Here is a 27,885-nt window from a genome sequence, read left to right as displayed (position 1 = left end):
CGACGACGACGTTATTTCGTAACTTACGCAATGCGCGCTTGTAATTATTTTCGTTTTAACGCCCAATCTCGATATGTATCCACTAAAATTACGTTTTGAAATCGCGCGCATATCCTTACGCAATGGAGCCGTGGCGCAATGCTCACAAATTCACCACACGCACTTTCATGCGTATTATAACATTATTATTATTATTATTATTATTATTATTCGATATGTGTATATAGTAATATTTTCAGATCCGATCGGAAATACGCCTTTTTGCCCCAACCGACGTTATATTTTATTAAATCGTTATTATTATTATTATTATTATTATTATTTTCGTCTATCGATCCTGGGTTGTATTAGTGGTTTTGTGATCTTAATTTTTGTCCGAAACCATGTATAAAACGTAATTGTATCATAATATTGTTGATCTTATTTCGATCAGCCAACTGGATTCTATGATTTATACTTCCAACTGCATAATGACGTATACCTAACGTATGTACATAGTAGATTCTATATTGTATATTTTGTATTACAATTATTTTGACGTTTCTTCCAAATTCGAAGCGTACGGTGGCAGTTGGCGTGCTGCAGATAGAGCGCAGATATCGCGGTGGAGATTTATCACGATCCTAATATTATAATCGACTGACGACGACCATATGTTTTATTATCACAATCGGTGGTCGCCTATTATGTATTATTATTATTATTATTATCCGCCGTGTGTATCTAATTCTTTTTTCGTTACTCCCGTGCGTCATAACCTGCGCTATAACCGGTTTGTATTTACGGCAACCATACCAGCATATTTTGTTTTTTTGTACCGAGATCTGTGCGACCGGCGCGTAATTATTATATATATTATCATTATATTATTTTATATTAAAAAAAAAACGTATATAATATAATAGATATAGCTGGTAGGTACACAATATAAGAAAAACAATATCAACATCATCGTCGTCGTGTATAAATATAACTTTAATAATGGTACAACGACGTGCGCGCGTCAGCGATTAGGATTTTATAATATATCGTCCGCAAAAATGTTTGTATTTTTTCTTCGTTCACTTCTCGCCATGGCGTAATAATATTCGTCGACGGCCCAAAGTCGTTTTCGCCCCTCCCTCCCCATCATCTCGCCCTCTGCGTCTAATGTTTATGACTTGTATAACACAATATTATTATGTACACTCACGCGCCTAAGAATTATTATTGTGCGTACAGTGTAAATATTGTAATATTTTAAAATTGAGTTCTGTTTAAGCGCGTTAAGGTAAAACCGAGAATAAAATACACCGCAACGTCACGTCGTCGTCGTCCAACGGTGGTATCTGGTAGATGGCTGCCACAGGGTCCAGTAAGCGTGTGTCGATATATTATTATATCATTATTGTTTATTGCATATAATGATTGCAGCATGTACGACGGGATGTATGTAGTTTATACTTTATTTTTCTTTTAAATTTGAAACCACTGACCCATTTCGATTTCACGTCGTTAAGATACTGTCGCGACGGTCAAATAACCGTCAACAATATATCATTATATATCAACTAATACATCTATAAACTCTTCAGCGGAGAGTTTTTTAATATTTTTATTTTTATTTTTGAACCATTTGTAACAATAACGATATAACGATGGTGAAAAACTATATTATTCGGTGTTCTTCGTACAAACCCGGGTGTGCACAGAGTCATAGTCATGGTACCTATATATTATACTCGCACAGTCGCACGACAACGACAACGATGATAATAATAAAATATTAAAATATATATACATATAGCATAATATAGAGGATGACTATGCAATACAGTTGCCGCCGTCGGATTCGTCGTTACGCCGAGCGGCGTCCCTCTTCTACCGTCGTCGTCGTATGCAACACGTTCCATAGTCGTCTCGCGTATAGTAATAGTAATAATATAATATGTCGGTTTGGTAATAACTTTAATAATAGGAGGTACTTTTTATTTTTTTTAAATTTTTTTCACTATCATTATTGTTCTCCCGTCGTACAGACGTGGCGGGGAAACCTGTGCGATGAGAACCATTGTTGACGAAAAACACAGGTACTCGTATAATATATACCTATAATAAATGTAGTCTACACACTTATCCCCCACCGAGTACATCGAATTCGTATATTATAATATTTTTCGATATTGTATCGGAACGATCATTTTCTCGGCCGAGATCCTCGTCGACAGGCGATGCTCATAATATTATTGTTATCTTTATCGCGCTTTAGCGCAAAATTCGTCGATTTCTGTTTTCTGATTTAAATTCTAAACTACACGCGTTTAATATGTTCCCCCATCGTTCTCCCCCCCCCCACCGCCAAATCGGCTCAGGGTTCAGCAGTAATATAGTTGGAATTCGATATTATATCATACGGTCGCTATATTTATTATATTCTATCAAATTTCAATGACGCAAACTTGCAGGTGGTCGGGCGCTGTTTTTTCGCGGACATGTTCGTTAATCTCCGCCACCGGCGATACCTTCACCCCTCCATGCTGTCTATGAGACAGGATTTCCGTCGTCCGTTTCTTATTTGGCACCGTGCCGCCGTCGTCAGTCGCGAGTGGCGTAATCGTGGTCCATTGTTTTTAGCGCTCTTACGACGTTGTGAAACAAATTATTTAATTATTATTATCGTGGCGACGATATATTATATTATAATATATAGACAGAATCACAACAATATACAATACCGTAACGGGTTGTTATAGTCGCCAAAAGCTTCAGCCACATAATAATAAATTATTTATAATAGGTATATGGGTTGGGAAGTTTGAGAGTTAAAATATTTTATGTTATACTACTGACTCTTGGGTTGAGGGAGAGAGATGAGGTTACGCTACGTTCTCATTTAATATTTTAATAAAAATGTATTATATATTTATTGTACCTATTATTAAAATAGATAAGCAATTTAATTTTGGTTCAAAGCAATATGATAATAATATATTAGTTAGGCAAATATTTTTAAAGCCAGTAAAGACATATTAATATGAAAACAAATTTTAAATACAAATTCCATTTCACAACCAAGATTATGGCAGTACGACCCCCCCCCCCCCCTGACAACCCTAGCTATATCGTCTATATATATGCACGTCATTTCATCATGACGTGTTTCTCAGTGCAGGTATATAGTACCTATATAGACATATACCTATAATAATATATTAAAATACATTTATCATTTAGATCGTATACTATAGTTTAGTGTAGTTGACTAATAGTATGTCGTGTTGTTTTTCAGCCGTCCGAGCGGACAGGATGCGAGGAGGCCGAAACAAATTCGGGCCCATGTACAAACGGGACAGGGCGAGAAAGCTGCAGATGATGCGTCAGCGACAGATGGCCGTGCAAACGTTGCGCGGCGGCGTGGTCACGTCGGCCGGGGCCAACAACCACCACCAATTCGCCATGTTGGCCGGCGACGCGGTCACGCTAGGCCAGTACCCTGGTTCTCCCATCACATCCTCGGTGTCCAGTTTGCACATCAAACAGGAAATTCAGATTCCCCAGGTGAGACGTCGTTCGCGGTTTTCATATTATATTATAATATAGTATTTACGGTTCGGAAACGTACGAGAAAAAAAATTACCTAACACAAACAACGATGATTATTTATTCACCAGTTGTCGATGACCGTCTCTCGGTGCAGTATACAATAATATTAAACATCATAAATCACGATTTTTAAACGTACCTACGATGCGGCTGCATATTAAATAGGAAGCACGCATACAATAATAATTTATTGCACACCGCCCCTATTTGCAACGACGTGATCAATTTTTTATCTGCTCTACCTATATACATCGTTCCCAATATTGCGCCACTGCGGCGACCATTGCACGCACATAATATTTTTATAATCGGCGTTCGATTTTTCTGTTTTCAAACTGTTGTACACCCGACGGTGAGCTTCATATAAAAAAAAATTATATGTTATTGTCTCTGAGTACCAATAATAATAACGGTGTGTGGTGTACACCTGCATCGAAACTGTTTTTCCCATCGAACGAACGCATATCATAATAAAATAACAATGTTATATATTGTATTTGCGTGGGTAACTTTTCGCGTTCATCAATTTCACATCATATATTATAACGCGCAGCGTTCGTCCGTCGTTGCAGTTCTTGGGGACTGCGATGTGGTGTTTGTCCTACACGATCGCGTAGGCTCAGCAAAATGTGCGTAGTTGTTTAAACTGGTACGAAATGAAAACTCGACACCCCCATTATTATTATTATGTCTACATTATACGCTCAGTGTGAGTCAAAAGCCTCCCGTCTCGTGGGTTTCGATATTTTATTAACGGCGGGCGATTTGCGCTCCGAAGAGGATGTCAGCGCACTATTTTTATTTTATTTTCTCACTGTGCAGACCCCCATGCGTGACATAGACAATTTTTGTACCAAATTTGTGTGTGTATTGTTAGCTTCAGTACTAGAGTGAATTTATCTATTATCGAACTTTAAGTTGAGAAAATTATCCGTATTGACCGTATTCTTACGTTGACAATTTTACAATATTTCAATTTTTATGCGACTTATATGCAAGTTAGTAGGTATGTAAATGTTACAATTTAAAAATTCATAACTCGAACATACATTGAATCATCGTAAAAAAAAAAAGTCAACGTAATAGAACTGCAGACAATGTCCGTAGCTTTAAGTTTTATAATAGGCCAATTAAATCGAATACTAAAGCTATATAAGAACTCAAGTTGGTTCTGCTGAACGTTCATTTGCTTTGTTGCAACGCGAGGGTAAGAGACAGAAGAAAAATATAGTGCGCTTACATCCTTTCAAACTAAAAGTGTATCCCATGCCAGCGACTCAGAAACCCATAGATTTAGTATTGTGATATATTATTATAATATGTTTGTTTTTGAACAGGTGTCTTCGTTGACATCCTCGCCCGACTCGTCTCCCAGCCCGATCGCCGTGGCTCTGGGCCAGGCCGGACTCGGGTCTCTGACCACGGGCGCCGGCGGCACCACGTGTGTGGTCAACCAACACTCACAGATGACGCTGCAAATCGTGGCTTCGGCCAACGGCAACAACAATAATAACAACACTAGCAGCAGTAACAACAACAACAATAGCACGAGCGTGACCAACATGACCGGTACAAACGGTGGAGTCCCGCCGTCGCAACACCAGCAACATCACCAGCAGGCACAACAACAGCAACAGCAGCAGCAACAGCAGTCGGTAGTACCGGCCTCGAACTTGTTGTCCGTAAACAAAATGTGGTCGCCACCGTCGTCGCCTAAGAACTACCTGTTGTCTACGCACCAGCAGCAACAGCAGCAACACCACGTGCCACAGCAGCAACAGCAGCAACAACAGCAACAGCAGATGGTGGTGGACGGTGGCGGTAGCTCGTCGACCGCCGCGACTGCTAATGGTGGCGGCAGCGGCGTCAAAGGCATGTCGCCCATGATCCGGGACTTCGTGCAGGGACTGGACGACCGGGAGTGGCAGAGTTCACTGTTTGGCCTGTTGCAAAACCAGACGTACAACCAGTGCGAGGTCGATCTCTTCGAACTCATGTGCAAGGTGCTCGACCAGAATCTATTCTCGCAGGTGGACTGGGCGCGGAATTCGGTGTTCTTCAAAGATTTGAAGGTAACGATCATTGGACGTAACAATATATTATTATAAATACTCTTGAGTTAGATATACATAGATTACATATAGTTAAAAATAGTAACATTGATTGAAAATGTAATACAGATGTAAGGAATACAAAGCAAGAGTAAATAACATATCATACGTAACAATAGATAAAGTATTATTTGTTATGTTTTGATTTATATGTTTACGTTTCATTAATAATTAGTCGATAAGGTGTTTCCGATAAGAATTGTATTTTTCAGCTAGATTTTCGGAGATTCTGAATACTTTACTCTCTTTGTCGTCGTATATATTCTGCATTTTGTTAAGATATGTTTAACTGTGACAGAGATACTACAACAGTATTAGCAAATCGGGGAGGGTTTTTTCTCTTCATTACATTCATGCGAGTAATGCCTCCTATTCTGATATCTGACTCGATTAATGAAAGGCACATACATTCTTGTGGTGTTGATGCGGAGAAGGTCCAAGGTCGGACACATTTTCATTGAGCTTGGGGGTTGATAGTTTATTCCATTCTTTCTCCCATTGACGGGTGGGTTAAAATATTATTATGATGGTGTGATAAAAACAGTTGTATATATAGAGCCGAGTTCGCAGATTTAAGTCGGAAAAAACCCCGATCTTTTACCGTTCGATGGGTGGTAGCCTATACATGCGTATATAGTGTATACCCACCTCACATACACCCATAGTATAATGTAATATTAATATATTCGAGTGATGGGCGATGTACGCAATGTGCGTTATTCACGGACTCGAAAACCTATATAGATAGGCGTATTGAAAAATATGATATAATATTAATATTATAATATGTACAATCTCGCGCGCGTGATCGGTCCATTATACGAAAACGACGGTAGACCGATCGTTTCGCGGTGGTTCGGGTTGGGTGCAAATATGATTGTCGGTGGGCGGGGAGGTGGAGTGTGGGTATACGAACATAAAAAAATGAGGCCAAGTTCACCGCCGTTGCCGCCGTACACACGCGCAAGCACTCAGCAAGTCGTCGTCGTTGTTGTGTACGCAACGCACTCGCATTCACGGTAGCGCGACGGTCGGGCCTCGCACGTTTTTGCGCAATTGCGGCGCACAGAAAGCCCAAAGACTTGAAACCGATTTGTGTGTGTATGTACATATATCTGTGTGTGTGTGTGTGTGTGTGTGTGTGTGTGTGTGTGTGTGTGTGTGTGTGTGTGTGTGTGTGTGTGAGTAGAACAATGCCGTCGGTGCCGTGCGTGCGATTTTTTTTCGTATTTATTATTTAATTACGATTGAAATGATATATTATTATACTATGGCCGCCGAAAAACGAGTTGGCCGCAACTACGATATTATTATTATTATATTATTGTCGTTGTATCGTAACAGGTATATTATAATATTATATCGCGTGGTTTCTCGCCGGGAACACGCGGGACACGCGAATTCCCGTGGGATTTGCGTATTTTTTTGTCTACTGTGTAATACCAATAATAATAACTGTTACGGCACTCGTATTTAATATTTTATAATAATATTAAAACAACGAAAAGAAAGAAAACAGCGGTGCGTATTATATAGCAAGCGACGTGTGCGCGATGTGCATCATCATAATAATAATGTAATGTTATGCACACGCGTACCTATAGTCTTTACCGTAGTACGACAATAACGGCGGTGACGTTTTTTAATTGCACGCGGCGGCGGCGTCAATCGTTTAAAAATACGAAAAAACAGTATAATAATATTATAAATATACAGTACGAGCACTGTGCAGCGAGCCAGCGAGTAGCGCATGGCGCTCGGCCGCCGCACCGTTGGCCCGGCACAAAGACAACCGACGGTCGCGGCACCGGCCCCGTGTATTGTTGTGTGTGGTAGTCGCGCGGCAGTCGTCCCGGGGGCCCGATTTAGGGGGACGGCGGCGGCGGCGTCCTCGGCGGTGGTGTTGTGCTCGCCGTCCGTTCCCTCCGCTTCGCTGTCGCCACCACCGCCGCCGCCACCTTTTGACGATGCTCATTATGTGTCGGCGTTGCCGTTCCGCTGCCGACGTCGTTGATAAAATACTTTACTATTATTATTACTATGCGTTTAATCGAGTCGGAACGACCACGGCGTTGCCCGCGACCGTACTGAGTAATAATATTATTATTATTTATTATGCATTATATATATTGCTTAGGTGTGGCGATGGTACTTGTGTGGTTCGCAAAATGCGATAGTACAATACGATCGCACACGAATCGGAAATAAAAGACGGTTTTTATGTGATTTTAAACTAATCTATACTGTGCTAAAGTTTTACAATATTTGAAAATATGTTTTTTAATCATAATATCGTATACCACGTTTTCCTCACGGTACGTATCGGCGGCGACGGTTATTGGAAATTCGGTAAAACATTTCGTTTTGCATTTGTTCGTCCGTATATATTTAACACTAATAATAATCACTTTGGTGTGAGTGTTTGTGTTTTTTCTGGGTCATATCGTTTTTGCGGCGGAGGTATTCGCGCGCGGGTGACGTGTATAGATGGCCGGAAAGGAGCGCCCCCGCACGAAAGTTCGACCGTTGAGGCCACCCGCGCGATAAAACCGCCAGCCCGTAGTGTTTTTTCCCTAGTTTTTAAATATAGTTTTCATTTTTTTCCCCGATACTTTCGATTGCTATCGAAACATTTACCAACAGAGTTTATAGGTTTCGATACTAATAATAGGTGGCAGCCAAGTTCCAATAAATATTTAAATATTTTCTAGAACTTAAGGGTTTTGATAACACTGATATACATTTTGTGGCCGCACCAATATACATATAACATAAATCGTGTTTACGCGTATGTATATTTAAATATTTAACTGTCGTATTCAACAACGACTATAGATTAAATGTATTTATTGTTTTACCTGTAATTTTTAAGCTCGTTGTGATTTAATTTAAAAATCTAAATTAGTCAATCGACATATTTTTGAATGATAGAAACTATGCACATATAATATTACGTGAAAATTCGAAAGTTCCAAATATCGTTCATATTTGTTGACGAGAAATCAATACATTCCTATTGTGTTCTGTCGATCATGTATGCATTTGATTACTTATTACTTATCAATAACAATTTTTGCTTAAGTAATAAAATAATACGTTTTATGTTATGTACGGAATTTTTGTTACAATTGAAAAATTAATGATTTTAATAATAATAATAGTATAGCGTTCAGCTTTATAGTCGGTTACGTGTTTTTCGCTAAAAATTTTTTTTGTTTCTATGTATTCGGTATCTATCGATTGTAAATCTATATTTCTGTTGTTATGCTCGGATCATCAAATAATATACTTGCAACAGACATACAATGTGGACCGGACGGATATGCCGTACTCGAGTGTGCTCTGATATCATTGTACGATGGGCAACTCCCATTAGATACATGTATACCGATGTACGTATTATTATATTACACGACTGTTGTTCAGCGCACGTTAAACGACGAGGCGAAAAGTTTGCATTACGCCCGTGACACATATATTTCGGAATATATTTATATTCATGGCTTGGTTTCGGTTTTTTTTTTTTTGTTATATATAATACGCGCGTACGTATAACATAAAACAATATATTATGTGCTCTGCGAAACGGTTAAAAATCCAAAACGTGTTCTAAGCACAATGTAAAGTGCATAAACAATGTTATATTTAAATTGAAAGAATACAGAGAGTATAATATTATTGTTTACTTCACAAAAATTCACACAATTTTTTTTTTTGGAGAATTTCTAAAAACATATATATATCATATTGTAAACAACGTGCGAGAACCAAGGTCAAGAGTCTCGCACATTGCAATTAAAAATGAAAAAAAACTTTCGTTTCTGAAAATTTAAAACTGGTATTACTATATTATAAGATATGTAATATATTGTTATAGGAATCTCGGAGGAATAATGTTTTTGAAACGAAATTAATTTACCGGTCGGATGATATTTCTTGTTTACATCTTACGTAATGGTTTATATAAATACATATAACGCAGTAAATTTTATGTAATTTTTATTTGGATGTCACACGTGTTAACAATAATATTTTTGAAACAACCGATAGCGTGTGACTGCATCTCTAAAACCATACAGTTTTTCATTTTTTTTTATAGATGTCCAGACTACGTGTACATTTTATACGTCTTATGTAAGAGGTTTTTTATTTTTAGAAAGCATGACGCTATCATACAAACTACTAGTAAAAAATATGGGTTTTTAGTGTTACTGCAAGTACCTTAAGTCGCTATACCTTTGTAATATGTTTTAATATTTTGACCATGGAATAACGTTAATCGACTACATTATAATATACCGCCGTGTCATAATGATATATAATCGTGTTATTATAGTTGTAAAATGATTCTGTTTTTTAAACATGAAAAACTTTTTTGAATTTTTTTTTGGCCAAATGTCGGCTTCCCCTATTACACGTGCTGTGCAGAAGGGGTGGAATAGTAGACGCCCCGTCTCTGGGGAGTTTTCGACCGAGAATCAGGAACGCGGGGCAGCCATCAAAGCGACGAAAAAAAAAATATTATATTATATACAATTCGATGTTGTACACGTATATAACATAATATATAATAATAACACTATGACGTTAGGTCGGTAGTCGAGGGGAGGAGGTCTAGGAGCATTAAGCCATCGCGTAATCTAGATCGGCGGGGGTAAAACGTTCGTGGAGGGGTGTCTGCAACTAGGTTAATTCGGTTGTGTACGGTAGGTCATGGTCAGGCCAGGGATCGATCCTACGCGGGCGCGGGGTGGAAGGGACATACGTCATCGCGTTTGGGCGCGTGCGCGGGTGCGTGTCCGTGTGTGTGTAGGTCGCCCGAGACGCCTGTACTCCGCTAGTCCATTGTCGTGTCCCATTTACTATGTACGATGCTATTATTATAAAGGCTTCGTTTTTTACTCGGCAGGGTGTGTGCATAATATTATATTTGCCAGTTATACTTATATAATGGTCGATGAATTTTTATTTCCATCTTTATGATATTATTATTGTTTTTGGTGCGAAACCCGTTTTCTTCTTCTTCTCTGTCTTATTGCGTGATTATTTGTATTCATCCACAAAAGGCTTCGTTTATTGTTCGATCGTCTATAATTCGCGCTCTAAATAAAGGCAAGGCGATAGACACACACGCGCGCGCGATACCGATAACGCGAACAAAGTCGCCGCCGCCGTCTTGTTCCGATGACCCATTTTTCGGGTTTGCCAAAAAAACAAAACCGAAAATTTGACGAGTTGTCTCCGCGTCGAATGTCGATGTGAAAACCCGTCCATCCCGGCCAATTAAATGTGTATTATTTGCCTAAGTGTTAGGTATTCTAATATTATTATCATGTGTTAGTCTTGACGGCTACGGCGTTTATTCCCTCCGATATCGTCACATACGTGGTACATACTACACACCACGCGCGCCATGTTATATTATAATTGGTAAGTTATAATGCACTCTTCGGGTTCATTGTTTTCTTCGGCCATCCGCGGGTTAAGAACACGTCTTGTGTGTGTATATTTATACTTAGAAACAATAATAATAAAAAACGAGTGTACACGCGGTTTTTAGTGTAAATATTGAATGTCGTGAACCGAATGCCAATTTTTGTCGCCTTGAAATTATGTTCTTCAGAATAAACATCGGTGAACAATATTAAACGGGGAGGGGGAAGGGGAATCACACACGAACACACACTGCACGCGGAAGTGTTGAAAAAACTAACAACACATAATATCAACATCACGCTGGACACTGACTCCGTTCCATACACGGACATTTGTCACTATTGTAGTGCATTATTTTTTGCCCAAGTTCATCGGCCCGAGATTTGTTTAGTATTTCATTAAACGCATATTATTATTATTATTATTGGTATTATTATTATTAGTTATTGCCGTGTGTATGATGGTGCCCTTGTGTCGCGTCGCGCCGTACAAGCGATGAAGGCGGCGTGGCGCCCATCAGACGACACGTGGGCTTGGGATTCGTTCGTTTTTCCCACCCTTTGATACAAAACATATTATTATATTATTATATAATAATAATATTGCAATTCCGACTTGTTGTATATATCGCTGCACGACGGCGTCATATTTTCGCTGTACACAATAAATGTATATTATATATACTAAATTAATACCATACCTATTCACATGTTTTCTATGTACAATGTTCTGTCCGTGATGTTTATTTAAATATTATAAAATAATACATAAATACACGAATACATCGAGAAAGATTTTATTTTCTTAGTTTTATCAAAATCTAGTGTGGCCGATGTGTCTTCTTGATCAATAAATCGCCCACACCTGTTTTAATATATATAGTATAAGTATAACTCACACAACATGTACCGTTACCTACTTATTGGGCTGATTTACACACATTTTACTGTAATAACAAATAATAAAAGATATTTCATCATTTGATATGATGTACACCGGGACGTGCGCCGAATAATCATCGAATCGATTTAGAGTCTTGCACCATTATTCAGTCCTCGGGTTTCTGCAGTCAAAACGAAACGAGAAAGACACCTGTAATGTTATTGAAAAAAATGTATACGATTACCTATGTCTAATCTACAGACGGTTTTTTCCTATATTATTTAGCACTTATAAACGGTTTATTGATTACACAATTAAAATTTTTGAATTTCACAAATACTTACATATTATAATAATAATATTATATACAGCGTTGTGCAACAGTTGATCAAACCGATTGTTTCTTGATTTTAAAGACTAGAATAGTAAAATCTTAATTTAAGTCTCGAAACAATTTATAAACATTAAATAAAATATTCGGGGCACCCACCTGTGGTTGATGGTATTATGTGGTGCGGGGGGATGCTATAACGAATCTAATTCAAATCTTAATTTGTATAAGTGTGTGGCTAAATATATTTAACCACATATTATGGCCACGATTCGAGAGCAGGCCGTGGGCATCGTGTATAAACTTTTCCGTGACCGACTCATTAATAGAAGAATTAGCCTGTAAATATCACAATCATGTTTCGTTCTGTGCATCACGTCACGATCCAGCGTAAAAAGGTGTTGACACGTGCATTCCTGTATTATATCGTTCAACCGGTTGTTCGATAAGTTCTTGTAATTATTATCAAAGCGATCAAACACTCTGACGTACAGTCGAGACGTGCACTTTTTCCCCGGTGCAGCTGCATTCGGTGCACGCAGTTATTGTGGATGATGATGATGCTCAGAGATTATACTTACGACGTTTATAACAACACAATATATAGATGCAGTGCAAACTCCTGCGATCGGAAGATTTCTTGACGTCATTATAAAAAAGTAAATAAATAGTTATTAAAATGACGTCAAGTGCTAGTTTCGCGTTCGGAACGTTTCGATATATATTATAACGAGCGGAACATATATAATAGGTACCTATATATTATGAGAGCCAAATATATTTTATAATGTGTCGACAATGACGATACACACGATGCAAATATGCGTCCGTATGTGATATCGCAATTTCAATGATATTAAAAAAAAATAATAAACTATATTATTATGTTTAACGCGCGTAGGTAACGATGATAAAACTCACTCCCATATTACGTCGTCGTTGTTTAGTATTATTATTGTACATATTTTGGCGTGTATCCAGTACACCACATGTCAAGTGTCCCATTTTTACGATTACAAGGTTCTAGTGGATTAATAAAATCAGCGGGAACGCGTTTTAACGATATATTATTGTGTCTAATATATAACAACGCCTATGTATATAATGTTATTATAAATAGACATTGTGGCCAACCCTAAATAATGAAAAAGTAATGACGATGACGGTAATGATAATATTACGCGTCGTACGTTCCCATCTTGCCGAGGAAATACTCCGCTTTTTACCGTCGTGGTACGACGTCGTTGTTTTTCTTACGGCGGCGTATCGGATTTTCCACGCGCGCGCATAAGTGAAATCGCCGGCATTGGCCTTGAGCCTCAAGGTCTATTCTGCGGTGAAAGCGGAAAACGCAGATGAGACGGAGTGTAAAAAAAAATTAAGATAACGTAATAACACGCGTAACGCTACTGTATTTAAGTTATTTTTAAAACCTTTTTTTCCTTATTTTCGGATTTTCGAACGACCGCGACGACAATTACAACTACTGACACACAGTAAAACGGATACAATAGCAATTTTACCAAGACGTACTCGCAGCGAGTAGAATTGTAGAATTCGTATAGATGCGGTTGTTTTGTTATTGTGGTTGTTGTTGTAGGTAGTAATCCTAGTTATTTTGTTGTGTTGTTGTTGTAGGTAGTAATACTAGTTATTTTGTTGTTGTTGTAGTAGTAGTGGTAGTAGTTACCATAGTATTATGTTTTATAGTAATAGGTAATAGTAATCGTCGTCGTCGTCGTGCGTACGTCTCTGACTCGGACGAGAATATAAAAACGAAATTACCGTCCGACCGAAAACGAGTGCACGCAGTCGTTACGGATTTTTATATATATATATATACCTTACCTGTATTATACCTATTATTATTATATCATTATTATTACTATTATTATACCGTGTAGATGTACTTATATATATACATATACGTATGTATGTATGTATGTATGTATATGTATGTGTAATACACCTCTATATACGGCGCAACCACCGTCGTCACAGACTCTTCTTTCACTTTTCAAGGTCTTACGATTCGTTACGCGTAAATGCTGCAAGTAGGTCCGATCATAATATTATACGCTCCGATCGCGCGATGTGCCGTGAATATAATATGTATATGTATACAATATATTTTTATACGCGTGTATAACGATATTGTTGTAATGTAGGTACGCGAAGAGAATATTTGTGGCGGCGGACGGGGGTGACGGGAATTGATATTATAAATTAAATCCTACGATGTGGTGTGACCCGCACCGTCGTAGAAATCTTGGTTACGCAACAAGACACGCGTCCCTGGTATAAACCCATCTCCCTATATATATTCAACCCCTCCGCGAGTAGCGTATCTCGCCGTTCTCCGGGGGAGGGTAGACTTCACCCCGAGTCTGTGATATAATTAATTCAAAAATGCGGCACCTAAGCACATATCAATATCATAATATTATAGGTATAACCATATTAATTATGTGCATATAACATTATAGCGTTACTATCATCACCCAAACTTGTGTACTTACGTGCGTGTTACCGTTGATGACATGAAATTATAGCGTCGTCGTCGAAGGATGATGTTATTACGTACCTGATCGATGTATTATAAATTAAAATTAATGATATTGTTTAGCTGTTTTACATATTTTATAAACTACAGCGATTGCGTAGTGAATCCAATTTTTACTAAACTTTTTTTTTCATGTTACACAGGTGGACGACCAGATGAAACTGTTGCAGCACTCGTGGTCGGACATGCTGGTGCTGGATCACATCCACCAGCACATGCACAACAACCTGGCCAACGAGATCATGTTGCACAACGGGCAAAAGTTCGATCTACTCGCTCTTGGTCTACTTGGCGTCACCACGATGGCTGATTGTTTCGCCCAGGTCATCGATAGGTTACAGGAGCTCAAGTTTGACGTTGGCGATTACATCTGCTTAAAGTTCCTGCTGCTGTTGAACCCCGGTAAGACGTCGTTTTATGGGAAACATTCCCATGTTTGTCTGGAGAATTTGATGGTTAAATTTAAACGAAACGAGCTGCAATAACGATGCCAGTCAAATCCTTCAGACTACCCATCCTATATATAGATACCGCTATAAAATGACTACGATTTTTAACGGTTTGGTGTTTGTTTTTGTTTTCTGTTGCAGATGTCAAAGGGATTGGCAACAGTAAACACGTTCACGAAGGTCACGAGCAAGTGTTGAAGGCTCTCTTGGACTATTGCATCACAGCCAACTCTCAAGTACAGGTAAACGAGATTTGAAATAATATCATAATCGAAAATATAGATTGCATACAATGACCAGCCGGTATTTAACGTCTCGATTTCGCATTCGTTTTTACAGGACAAATTTACCAAATTGTTGTCCGTACTACCCGAAATCCATCACATAGCCACCAGGGGCGAGGAGAGTCTGTACTTGAAGCACTGTAGTGGCGGCGCTCCCACGCAGACGTTGCTCATGGAGATGCTGCACGCCAAACGAAAATAACAAAAATCACACAAGACACACATACACACACACTACTCACCACCAAAATATTATATATTTTATAACAATAATAGCGTATATACTATATACTGCTGTTATTATTATTATAATAATGACAATATATTATTATTATTATTATTTTATTTAAAATATATATATTTAGATGTCCACACACAACACACCATCACCACCACTACCACCCCTTACACACACACACACACACACACACACACTCATGCCCACAAAGTCAAATCGACATCATCTGCAATGCGAAGAACAGACACCACACCGCACGGCACTCCTCGCACTCGTTCCACGTAAGAGACACGTACATATTAAATTATTATTATTATTTCGACCATCACAGGTATCATAATATTATTATATTAAAATCAACCAGTTTGATGATGATGATGATTTACAGCTCTAGCTGTCTGTCGGGCGGGTGGGTCGAGTTTAACCCGTTTTATATTTCATCGGTCGTCATACTGGTCATCATTGACGCGAGCGAGTGTTATTTATTTGATATTTTATAATAATATAATATGATAATAATAAAATTGATAACATTAATCCGCGAACCCGTCCGGTGTCAAGGGGGACTAGTCTTGATATTTCGCATCGTTACACGCAGTGGTCGTGTTTTTACTACGCCGCGCTCACGTAATATTCTAGCGACCGTCATATTATTAATAATAATAAATAATAATATACGATGTTGTATAATATACAACACCGCCGCCTACCTAATAATAATGTCAATAATACATCGCCAATTAGGCCGGTGATGTTTTCCCACATCGAGACATGGATTACTACAAGACTCCGAATCGTGTCATTCAACGAAATGAAGTCGTAGTGTTCTGCCTACCTATCTAATAATAATACGTGTTGATCGCACTGTTATTGTTTTTTATGTTAGTAATTTTTTTTCTATCGAGACGATATTTCGCTACATGACGCCGCCACGGACGGATAACATGACATCCGATGATAGTCACACATCAATTTTTATTTCCCAACTTAACCATGTATACTGCTGCCGGTTGTGAAGTGCTTAACCCAATTTTTTATTTTTTCAGGGTTGGCCAAATATTTTAAAAGACAGACCCCGTCAACGTCTATTTGAGCGACAGCCACGTTACCATGACAACTAAATAAATTTTGAGTCATTACAGAGTTACCAACTGATCTCGTCGACAGCGTCATTACACACGTACGCGATGTTGGTCAAAACTACTCGTACACACCACATACACTGATGTACACAACATACACCAATACACACACATACACAAATACACACCACATAATTATTAATATTATTTATTATTAATTATTTAACTTATGTTTTTTTTTATATATATTATATTATAAATGTAAAAAAAGTAATCCTCCCGATGACTAATGAAATAAGAGTGCACTATGTGCGCCCAAAAAATCCGATTATTATTATTATTATTATTAAGTACATATGTTATGTTTATATAGTGCATATTATATATTATAGCATAATGCGTATGTATACATATATTTTTATTATGAGCGATATAGTTTGTATATATATTATTATAATGATTTTAATGCTTAGCTTAGGTATTTAATGTTTGGTTACCAAATCTCAAAAGGCCAGTAAAAGGAGATGTGCTCAAGATTTAAAAATGTTTAAAAAAGATTATATTATCTACAATATAATACAAGCCGTTCAGTTCCTAAACACTGTTCCAATTTTAAATAAGATATTAATCCGCTATGTTTGGTTTTCTCCTTCTTTGTATTAATTGCAGATATTTTGTTCATGAAAGAGATATATAAGTGAGACCCATATGCAAAGAAAGAATGACTACAATAAATGTGTGTAAATATTGCTGTTTACAGTATTCGTGTGTTTTATTGTAAATTGTATTTTTACTACAAAATTGTAAAGATCTTATAACGATTTGAACCAATTTACTATATCCGCACACTCATATTTTGTTTCTTTACGACGATTTGTGTAAAAAAAAAAATGTAAGTACATATACATATTTATTTATGTATATAGTATTTTTTAAATATCAATTGAATAAAAAAGATTAACTACCATTGCCTCCATAACAAGAGTACAAAATATTTTTCTAAAACCAATTCGTTATCTTTGTTAACCCCATTAGTTTTAGTTTTATCTTTCAAATTTTTTTTTTGGGATATTTGGGCATAAAATCACTAATTCGGCATTCGTTTTTTGGATCTTGTTTTAAAAAAGAAAAACATTCCGTCTAAATAAATTAAATTTAAAAACAAATACCTAAAAATGTTTTATTTTATTTTTTCTCCTTGTAGTAGGTGATGGACAAGTTAGCGTTCGCCTTATTATATTTTATTTCCTCTACAAGTATAATATATTATAATATTATAGTTATCATAAAACATATAGATTCATAGTTGTTTAGATTTAGAGATTTATTTATTTATGCGTGTATACATAGATTTATGGCGTATATTATTATTATTTTTATTATTATATACCTTTGTGGTTCATAATGTTAGGTGTTAAAAATATTTATTTTAAAACAAATAATATTGTCGTTAAAAAAAAAACAATTTTATGAAACACAAGAATGATTGTATGAAACTATGAGTTACCGTTACATTTTTTTTTTGTAAGTAATATTACTATGTACTTGCTCATTGTTTTTCTTTTTCTTATCTTTTCTTTTTCCTTTTTTTTTTTATTCATCATTTATGCTTGTATTGTTCGTTCGGTTTGTCACAAGCGTGCGCACACAATATTCAGACATCTCAATATTATTTGATTGTACAATTCTTCACACGGACTTGCGTTCGATGTGTGTGTGTGTGTGTTACCGCGTTTGCGTTGACACTTCCCGGTCTCTGTCTTCCTTTACATACGTGCTCGGGGCAGTACGGTAACACTGCAAGTCAGTTGATGTTTTGTTAATATATATATATATCTTGAGAAAAGAAAGAAAAAAATGTTTGAATTTCGACCAAAGTACTACAATGTTTCCAGACATATAATATCATATGATATTATTTAACTAATTTTTTTTCTCGGAAACTAATAGTTTAAAAAAAGATTTAATCATAATTATTAAAAAAAAAAGCGTCCAGGGTTTTCGTATGAATTCGTGATCAAACATTGTGATTGAATATTTTTTAAATAAAATATATAATGTTATTAATAATAATACATATATAAATATATATTTTGGAAGTATATTTCTTAATCTATTTTAAAAGGAAAATACGTTTTATTTTTTGAGATAATGAAATATTTAAGTTTTTATTATTGGTTTTAACACTGTTGGTTCTTTTGTTCTCCATTATTATTATTATTATTATTATTATTATATTATTAATATTACTATTATATATTTGGCATCATTATTATTATTATTATTATTATCATTATTGTATAACTATATTTTGACCCTCTCTTAAGGATTTTTTTTCAACTTTTAACCGCGCTTAGAATATAAGCTATGTATTTTTATTTTTTATCCCTTAGTATTGTATTAGTTATTAAATGAACATTTTATTATATATATGTATATTATAAATAAGTTACGAGAACACGAAAAATAAAACATAGATTATGTTTCTCGTTGCTTCGGAATACAATTAAACACATATTTTTAAGAAATATGAAAAAAATCCTGTTACCTCAATAAATTCGTTGCGTTTGTACCATATAATATATATATATATATATTATATTATAATATAAATAACATAATTTATATATAAATATAATTTAAGCTAATAATAATTATTATTAAATAAAAAAAAATATAATAAATACCATGTTATTAAGTGTTTTGTGTTTGTATTATCTATTTTTGATGTAAATATAGATTTACGTTTAATTTTATTATTTATGCGATATTTTTTTTTTTCATTCAGAACACTTGATTTGTCTCGTTAAGACGTCATTATTATTTTTTTTTTAACGAAATTAAAAATAATTTACACGGATAATTAATGGTACAAATTTGTGGTCGAGAATGTTTCTAAAACCTGTTACCAGCGTATTATTTTTATTCGTATTATGTGTATTGATCTTAAAATATAATGTTTATTGATTATATTTGGATTTTTTTATTTTATTTTATTTTAATGTATTAAAAATACATAATATACCGAATGGCTTCGAGGATAGTAGAGGTAAATATGTAGGTGTACCTATAGCCGTAATTAGGATAAGCGAAATATCGTTATTGTTGAGTGTTGGATTGTTGGATTTTGAGAGAGTAGATTTTTAAGTGTACTATAGCTTCAGAGTGGGTAGGTGATTGGATGGGAAAGGGGAGAGATAAGGCAAGGAAATTTGTTCTCTGGCGATAAAAATAGATTATATTTTTGTTGGTGAAGAGGTAATTGTTATGATATATATAATTTTAATTGTTTTAAATACCACCTAATATATAAAAGCTTAAGAGTTCGTCTGTTTTCTTTCTAACCACTTGTTTCAGAACCAGCACCATAATAATAATAATATGAAATAACGGGTGCAATCGATGATACCAATTACCACATATATGTGTACACATATTATTACTATGAATTAATGCATTATGCATCTGCAGTGCGCTTGACACGGTAATGTGATATATTGTTTTTGCCATATCGCAAATCAATGTTGCAGTTTGTATTGCAGTTGCAGTTACGCAAAACGAGTCGAAACGCGATGGCTGTCTTGAGACGCGAGAGAAGGGTTGGAGCGGACGAATTTGCGATGCGTTTCGATACGGATGCAAGAAAACCGTGTACAAAATTATATCATGTACGGGTGCTTGAAAATGCGCGAAGGAGTGTTGTGTTTGGTAATTCTGGTAATAGGTCGGAGGATGTGTATTGTATACGTATAATAATATTATTATTATTATGCGATAGATTTGCGCGTGTGCATGTACCTATCTGAATACACATGATCACGAGGAAACGACGCAAACATTTTTTTTTTTAGAGTTGGCTACTTAATGAAACCCCCCCACGATTTGTCCTTCGAAACGGCCATGGTGGCGAGTAGAGAACAAAATTAAAACGGGCAGGTGCATTGCAATAGTGTGATGGTGAGTAAACGGAAGGAGACCGTTACCCATAATATACCATATTATATAATATAAATTATAAGTATACATAAAAATAATATTATTATTATGCCAGCTACCTATAATATATCTATAACCAGTGTCGCACGCGACACCACCGCCCGATATATTATTATCATTATTATTGTTATTATTGTTATTATTGTTATTATTACTATCACCAATGTAAGCGTCGATTAAACATTTGTTATACTTATAATATTATATTTTACAAATCGTTGCATTGTCTCGTCGCATATAATATATTATATACCTAGAGGCATAGCTATATAATAAAATAACTTCGGTTTTTCGCACGTACGATTTGTCGGTTATGAACTTGTGAACAATTCGTTACTCACATACGCCTACGTAAATAAATATAATTTATACCTATATATAAAGAAAAACAGTTTTGTTCATATACTCGCGTATATACTTATACGTAATTATATATGTTATATGCATAGATACTAATATTATATATATGTATATGTATATATGTATGTAGCGTACGTGTTGCGCTAACCAATATAAATAAAATATGATGTAAGTTAAGCGATTAAACGAAAATTAATTGACGTTCTGCGTGTAATTATTATTTTATTTTATTATACTATTTCCCATTCCATTTTTTCGTTTCGTCTGCCTTAATTTATTATGTTACTTTATAATAGTTATGGTATATATATATCTATAGAGGTATATTATTATGTACAGAGCTTGTGCCGCACAAAAACCATACATACTGCACACCTTTCACTTTATATTGGTGCCTACCTATATAATATTATAATGTATATATGCTATATTATAACGAACACGCGTCCATGACACGTTCGAAGGTCTTGGCGGCGTTTATTATTATTATATTATTCGCCGTCGTCCTCCTAAAACGTCCATGTCCTAGTTTCGGGACGAGATTTTGTTTTCCAATAATTACCGTCTTTATTATCCTCGCGCACGCACACACACACACTGTCCCGCAATAATATACCGTACTTCGCTTTTCGTGAGATTTTTTTTCATATTTCGTTTATATATTATTCTCCTTCTCTCTTATTCTCGCGAAATTCCGTTCAAACTTTGACATTTTGCCTTGATGGTCTCTGCAGCACATAACGTTTTTTTTAAATCGCTGACGTTCACGATACACTTCTATGTCTACATAGGTAGTATACGTAATATAAAAATATATGCGGTATATGGTGCCCAACTAGGTGCCACTATGTAGGCCTGGATTGGGAAGGCCGTTCAAATTATGGGCCGACTATGAGTTTTTGGTTGTAATTTTATTTTTATAATATTATGATAATGACATATTTGTATAGATATTGGTAGAAAATATAATTAAATCGAATAATTATTAAACCGCAATGCAGCGTATATAGCTGTATGTAATAAATTGTAATCTGCAAACGTTATACATCCTAAAACTTTGGCGGACCGGTACCTGTTTGCATGTCCGACGCTAAATATGTCTATATACGTATGTCGTATACCTTACTGTGTACAAGTCCAGTCATAATCTGCAGCACACCCCTGCCGCGTTAATAAGTACGAAATCCGCGTTGTAGGCTTTTCATTTTACCCAGAGCTTTTCATTTTACGAAAAACGACGATCGAGTAGTAAATAATGTGTCGATCGTTTTGTTGGTATGTACATACTACATATGTATATACTATATAGGCATAGACTCTTGCATATACCTTGCAGACAGATTGGGTACATAGTGGGGTGGCAGACACTTTTTTTCGATGGCATATGACCATATTAAGTCCCATATAATAGTGCGCTTTTTAGATAAGAATAAAAAATAAAAATTATTGTGTAGATAACTTATACATCGATATTTACGGCTTAATTATATTGTGACTTGACATAAATCATGAAATTATAATAGCTTTTTCAATAATAACCAATATAGGTATGAATAAAAAATATTAACAATGTATATTTATTATGTAGATACCTGTTTTTATTTTTTAACACAAAAAAAAATGTTGAAAAACCTAATAATTTTCATTGAGAATCAGTAGTAGGTAATAATAACAATAATGGTAATAATGGTAATCATATATTTTAATATTAACTTAAACTTGTCATGGGGCACCGCGGGAGTCTTCCTATTCTTACCTTAAATACCATTGTTAAATTTATTATCAGATTTACTTATTATATTATCATTATTGTATAGATTTTAAATATGTTTTTTTATATATAAAAAATATAAATAAATATATTTTGAAGGCAATGGTATATGAGTATTTAAATCTAGAATTTATATTTTTGGGCACATTGAATTTTACCAACTGCATACCCTGCGACCAAAGTCTGCAGCGCACGTATATAGATTATAATACAAGCAGTAAGTAGTAAGTATGATAGTACCTATATATTATACTCATATAATATAATATCGTTATAATTAGATAAGATGTATAATATTGTATTATATTATAATATTATATTGTTGTCAATTATATCTATTCCGCAGTTGATGTGCAGTTTTTTATTTGCTTTACTCGAACGCTTTGCAGACGGGCGTACTACCTAAGTCTCATGTTATATTGTCGGACGATTTCATATTATTATAATCCGATCACGATCAAGTTTACCTTGTGAAAAAGGTTGTAACTCCGCAAGTTTACTCCAACTATAGCAATAATTCCAGTGTCTTAATACACGTGCATTTTTATTTACCTACAGATATACTCACTTATATGGTCATAGGCAGTGATTTGCACATGCTCCTACTCAGAACTGCATAAAATATATACTTAATGTACGCCGCTTGCAGATTTAGAATAAAATTTATAAATCTTTTCGGAAACTCCGCGATTTCTAATCGGACGCAGACAATGGTTTTCAAACAGTAGGTACCTATAGATATAATATGTCATGCGTATGTTACCAAATTGTCGACCTAACTAAGTAAGTGTGGGTGCCAATAAGTAAGTTATCGGACAGAGAGACCTGTCACTTCGTTACTCGTTAGTAATTACCATCACAATAATTCACGATGTAAATAACTGCGTAAGTTTATAAATATATAGTATATATACTATAGTATGGTATATAAATATACCTATAATACATAATAATATGCACTGTGGTTCTACAGGTTCGACGGTATTTCAATATGTACACGTAATAATAATATAATAAAAACCAATAGTGTGAGACAGAAGAACTCTACATTCATTGCGTTTTAAACATAATATAGTCTTTATATATAAAAGAACCAGTGGCGTAATTACGTGGGTGGGGGATTTAGGTGTCATATTCCCGCCATGACTTTTTTTTTGACTGGTGAACCATATTTATGTACTTATTAATTATTGGTATTAATATGGTATATTTTATAGAAACTACGAATAAAAACCCAAATCACTTACGGTAACTGTATAACTAAGATAATATTACTTCGTAATAAACGCTAGATAATCACTATTGCAAACTGAATATTGTACAGTCATATTGAAATAATGCAGTTTAACTTGATTTTTGGGAATTTATTTCGGAAACCTATAGCCTATAGGTAATAGGTATATTTTAACGAGTTAAGCACAATGGTACAATCAGAATTTGTCGGTCAGACTTAGTTCCAAGGTTAGGATAACCTTTTGAAGATTACTATTTTAAGTTTTTTACGGCCCAGCAGATTATTCCACGAATCTACCCGAAAAATCTAGTCGGTGTTGTCGGGGGTAAATGTCACAACCCCCTCCCCCCACCACCACACAAACATGACCAAATTACACCACTTAAAAGAACTTGTATATAATATATCATAAATGATTACATATTTATTATTATAAAAGGTAATATAGGAATGAAACTCTCAGAATTTCTATAAAAAGTACATATAATCTAGACCGACGAAGTTAAAATTTGTAAGTATTTAGACATATAATATAGGTACCTATCGGTTATCACTCATCAGTATACTAGAGTAGAATTTTTTTTTTTACATTTATATTTATACTCTCGGCAACATAGACCATTGGGCTTACAGGGAGAAAATTATAAATTACCTACATAAATTGTATACTAAATCTAGGTTACACTAAATTTTAGTTTGAAGATTGGCGATTGTGATGAATTGGCTATGAATTGAGGGTGATTGTTTAGTATTTCGGATATTGATTTGGACAGGTTGTGGCTTGTGTTTGGTTGGCATTCAGTGAGAATATGGCTGATGGGGACTTGGACACCGCAGCATGTACACATTGGGGTGGGGTTCTTCCTTGGCCATTTTAGAGTATAATTATGTTTTTATTGTACCGGGAAATCCATTTAATGTATAATATAACACTATCAATATCTCAAAATAACGATTTTCCTAAAAAATATTGTTTTTGTTACAACTTAAAGTTATGTAAAATAAATATTTATTTTTAAAAACGATAGTGTTTTCTGAAATAATAAGTATCTTACATAAAATGAACACACCGCATACAACAGATGCACCTTCCAGTAACCAATAACCATATTATATATTATATACGATATATCAGGAATTTAGAAAGTATAGGTACCTAATACCTATATAAAAACTAACAATTATTCTGTGTTTAAAGACCTGTACTATATACTGTTATTTTTTCTGGTCTTTATTGGAGTGCCTTAATCCCTAAGGGCTATTTGTGACCCATACACACTAGAATCTAGTGTCTATAGATGGTAGTTGTCAGCTTGAGAGGGTAAATTAGCCACTTTATACTATGTTATATACACGTTGAATGCGCTGCACTTTTGTGAATATGCACCGCAAGATTATCTGGTGGAGTGGCGCTGAATGTGGTTGGAGAAAACGGGGTAGTTTAAAGTTTCAATCTAAACCTATTAACGGAGAAGTTATCGATATCCTTGTCGTGCTAATTTCTATTTAAAGTTGAATCCAGGTTCCCTCCTTTCAGTTTCCGAAACTTTTTCCTGCTCCGTGTTCCATATAGCATTAATTGTAATTATTTGACTGATCATCCTTTCGTTAGAATGATTCAATGATGTACCTAGTTTCATATTAGTGCGGTTATTTTATAATTTGGATATTTTGATGGTAAACGAAATAGGCCAACGAGGGCCCATTAAGTTTTTGCGTATAATTAATACAACTATTGTTGCATATTTTTATAAATGTCGACCGTATGTTACTCGATGTGATGTTATTAATGTATTTGAACTTGATATATTATGTAATAATAATCGGCCTCGTCCAGAATTTAAAAATAAATATATAAATAAACGACGTAAGTAATATACCTAATAAACTATACTATTAAATAGTAACCCAAACTATATATATATATATATATTATAGTCACTATCGAATATCGATTTACCACTACTACAGTGGTATAAAAATGATAGGTAGGATATTATATAGCCATTAGTCATTAGCTGTGTGTAAGCTGAAGAGTGGAGACTAAGGGCTTGACTTTAGAGTTAATATATAATATCCATAATAAATAATAAATATTGTTGAATATATGATGAGGTAAAAAACATTATTTCTAAATCACTTTACTACCTATATTTTGATGTAAAATAATGAAAATTGAGAATTTGAGAAGAGAATTATATGCGTTTATGGTCAAAATTGGTTTCTATTTATATACTTGCGTTGATAACAACTTTTAATTCTTCAAGTTAAATTTGGTGCGGCAATAAAAGTACGAACTTAGAACAAAGTGTAATAACAGCGTTACATTATACCTATGCCACCTATATTGCACGTGGGTGGTATCGCTGTACCACTGTACCAGCACCTATATATTAATATTTACAATAAATTATTATCGTGTTGAAAAAAAAATCGTCTTGCACGCGCACGCCAAAATATATTAGTTACTTTGAAATGCGATGCGCGCATCAGTTCCACCGCAAAATCGATTATATTCGCACGCGTATATAAGTCGTAGCTTTTATGCATGCGGAAGGTCGATAAATCACTGCGAGTATTGTGACGTCGAAACGGTAGCCACAAATTATTGGTGTGATGAGTACCTATGCTTGTATAATATAATATAATATTTATACGTATTATATAGACAACGTCGTAGTCCTATATGATACCACGTGCTGTGAAGTTGTAGCTTTATACTTAATAATTATTAGTAATTAGTTATTACCAAGTATATTATAATATAATACCTACCAGCTATCTTGTGTACGGCATACGCGCCTATTTATTATATTCTTCCGCAGAGAGCCGATTTTACGCGCGCGCATCTGTTTGAACCTATATTATTATTATTATCTCTACAGCGTAAATAATAATTACTTACTATATAATATGACACGATGAGATTATTACAATATTATTTGTGGGCGTTCTGCATGCAATTTGCGGACCACTCAGACCTCTATTTTACGTTTCAAAGAACGGCGTCGTACCAGAGCATGTACCGTCTTATAAAACGTATATGACATACCAAATTTGCAGTATTCAACCGTTTCAACTTCCAATTAAGTGTAACTATTAATTACTTAAATCTGAGAACATCATCTGTGCTATCTAATATGGGTTTCTTACATTATTTAAATTTTTTGTTAAGTTAAATGCAAACGAGCAGTGGCGGCGTAAGAGGATTTTTGTAAGACAATTGTCTCAGAACTAAAAGGGGTGGTGGGTGGGTACTGGGTAGGTACCTATAGTGGATAGTCAGTTCTGAAAAATATTGAGTGACACAACGTATCAAATAAATAAATATACAAACTATTTATAAGTTTTTAATTGAAAGGGTGCTCGCCAGCTTATGGTAATCGGTAAAAAAGACCAAGGAAAAAAAGAACAATTTTTAAAAATATATTAATTGATTATCATAAAAAAAAAAAGTTATTGATATCAAATTATTATTATTTAACAAAATTAAATATTAATGATATTGTGTCGTGCGTGCTACAGCAGTTAAGAATTTTCAAATTATAATATAATATTAAAAAATA

At 35.0% G+C, this 27,885-nt stretch overlaps 1 protein-coding gene across 1 annotated transcript in view; it reads left to right on the top strand.

Moving 5' to 3' along the window:
• LOC100162562 (nuclear hormone receptor FTZ-F1) overlaps nucleotides 1-17,939 on the top strand; it is a 59,625-nt gene extending 41,686 nt beyond the window's left edge. The window contains exons 5-10 of the mRNA XM_029488260.1: nucleotides 3,269-3,537; nucleotides 4,920-5,654; nucleotides 15,049-15,307; nucleotides 15,496-15,596; nucleotides 15,694-16,157; nucleotides 16,923-17,939. Of these exons, the coding sequence (XP_029344120.1) occupies nucleotides 3,269-3,537; nucleotides 4,920-5,654; nucleotides 15,049-15,307; nucleotides 15,496-15,596; nucleotides 15,694-15,840 (1,511 nt within the window). The 3' untranslated portion in view covers nucleotides 15,841-16,157; nucleotides 16,923-17,939. The remainder of the gene's footprint in view (nucleotides 1-3,268; nucleotides 3,538-4,919; nucleotides 5,655-15,048; nucleotides 15,308-15,495; nucleotides 15,597-15,693; nucleotides 16,158-16,922) is intronic.
• Nucleotides 17,940-27,885: the final 9,946 nt, after the last annotated feature.

Source organism: Acyrthosiphon pisum, chromosome A1, assembly GCF_005508785.2.
Source record: "Acyrthosiphon pisum isolate AL4f chromosome A1, pea_aphid_22Mar2018_4r6ur, whole genome shotgun sequence".
NCBI classification, from domain to species: domain Eukaryota; kingdom Metazoa; phylum Arthropoda; class Insecta; order Hemiptera; family Aphididae; genus Acyrthosiphon; species Acyrthosiphon pisum.
Note: the sequence above shows the minus strand (reverse complement) of the source record. Positions and strands in the feature narration are given on the sequence as shown.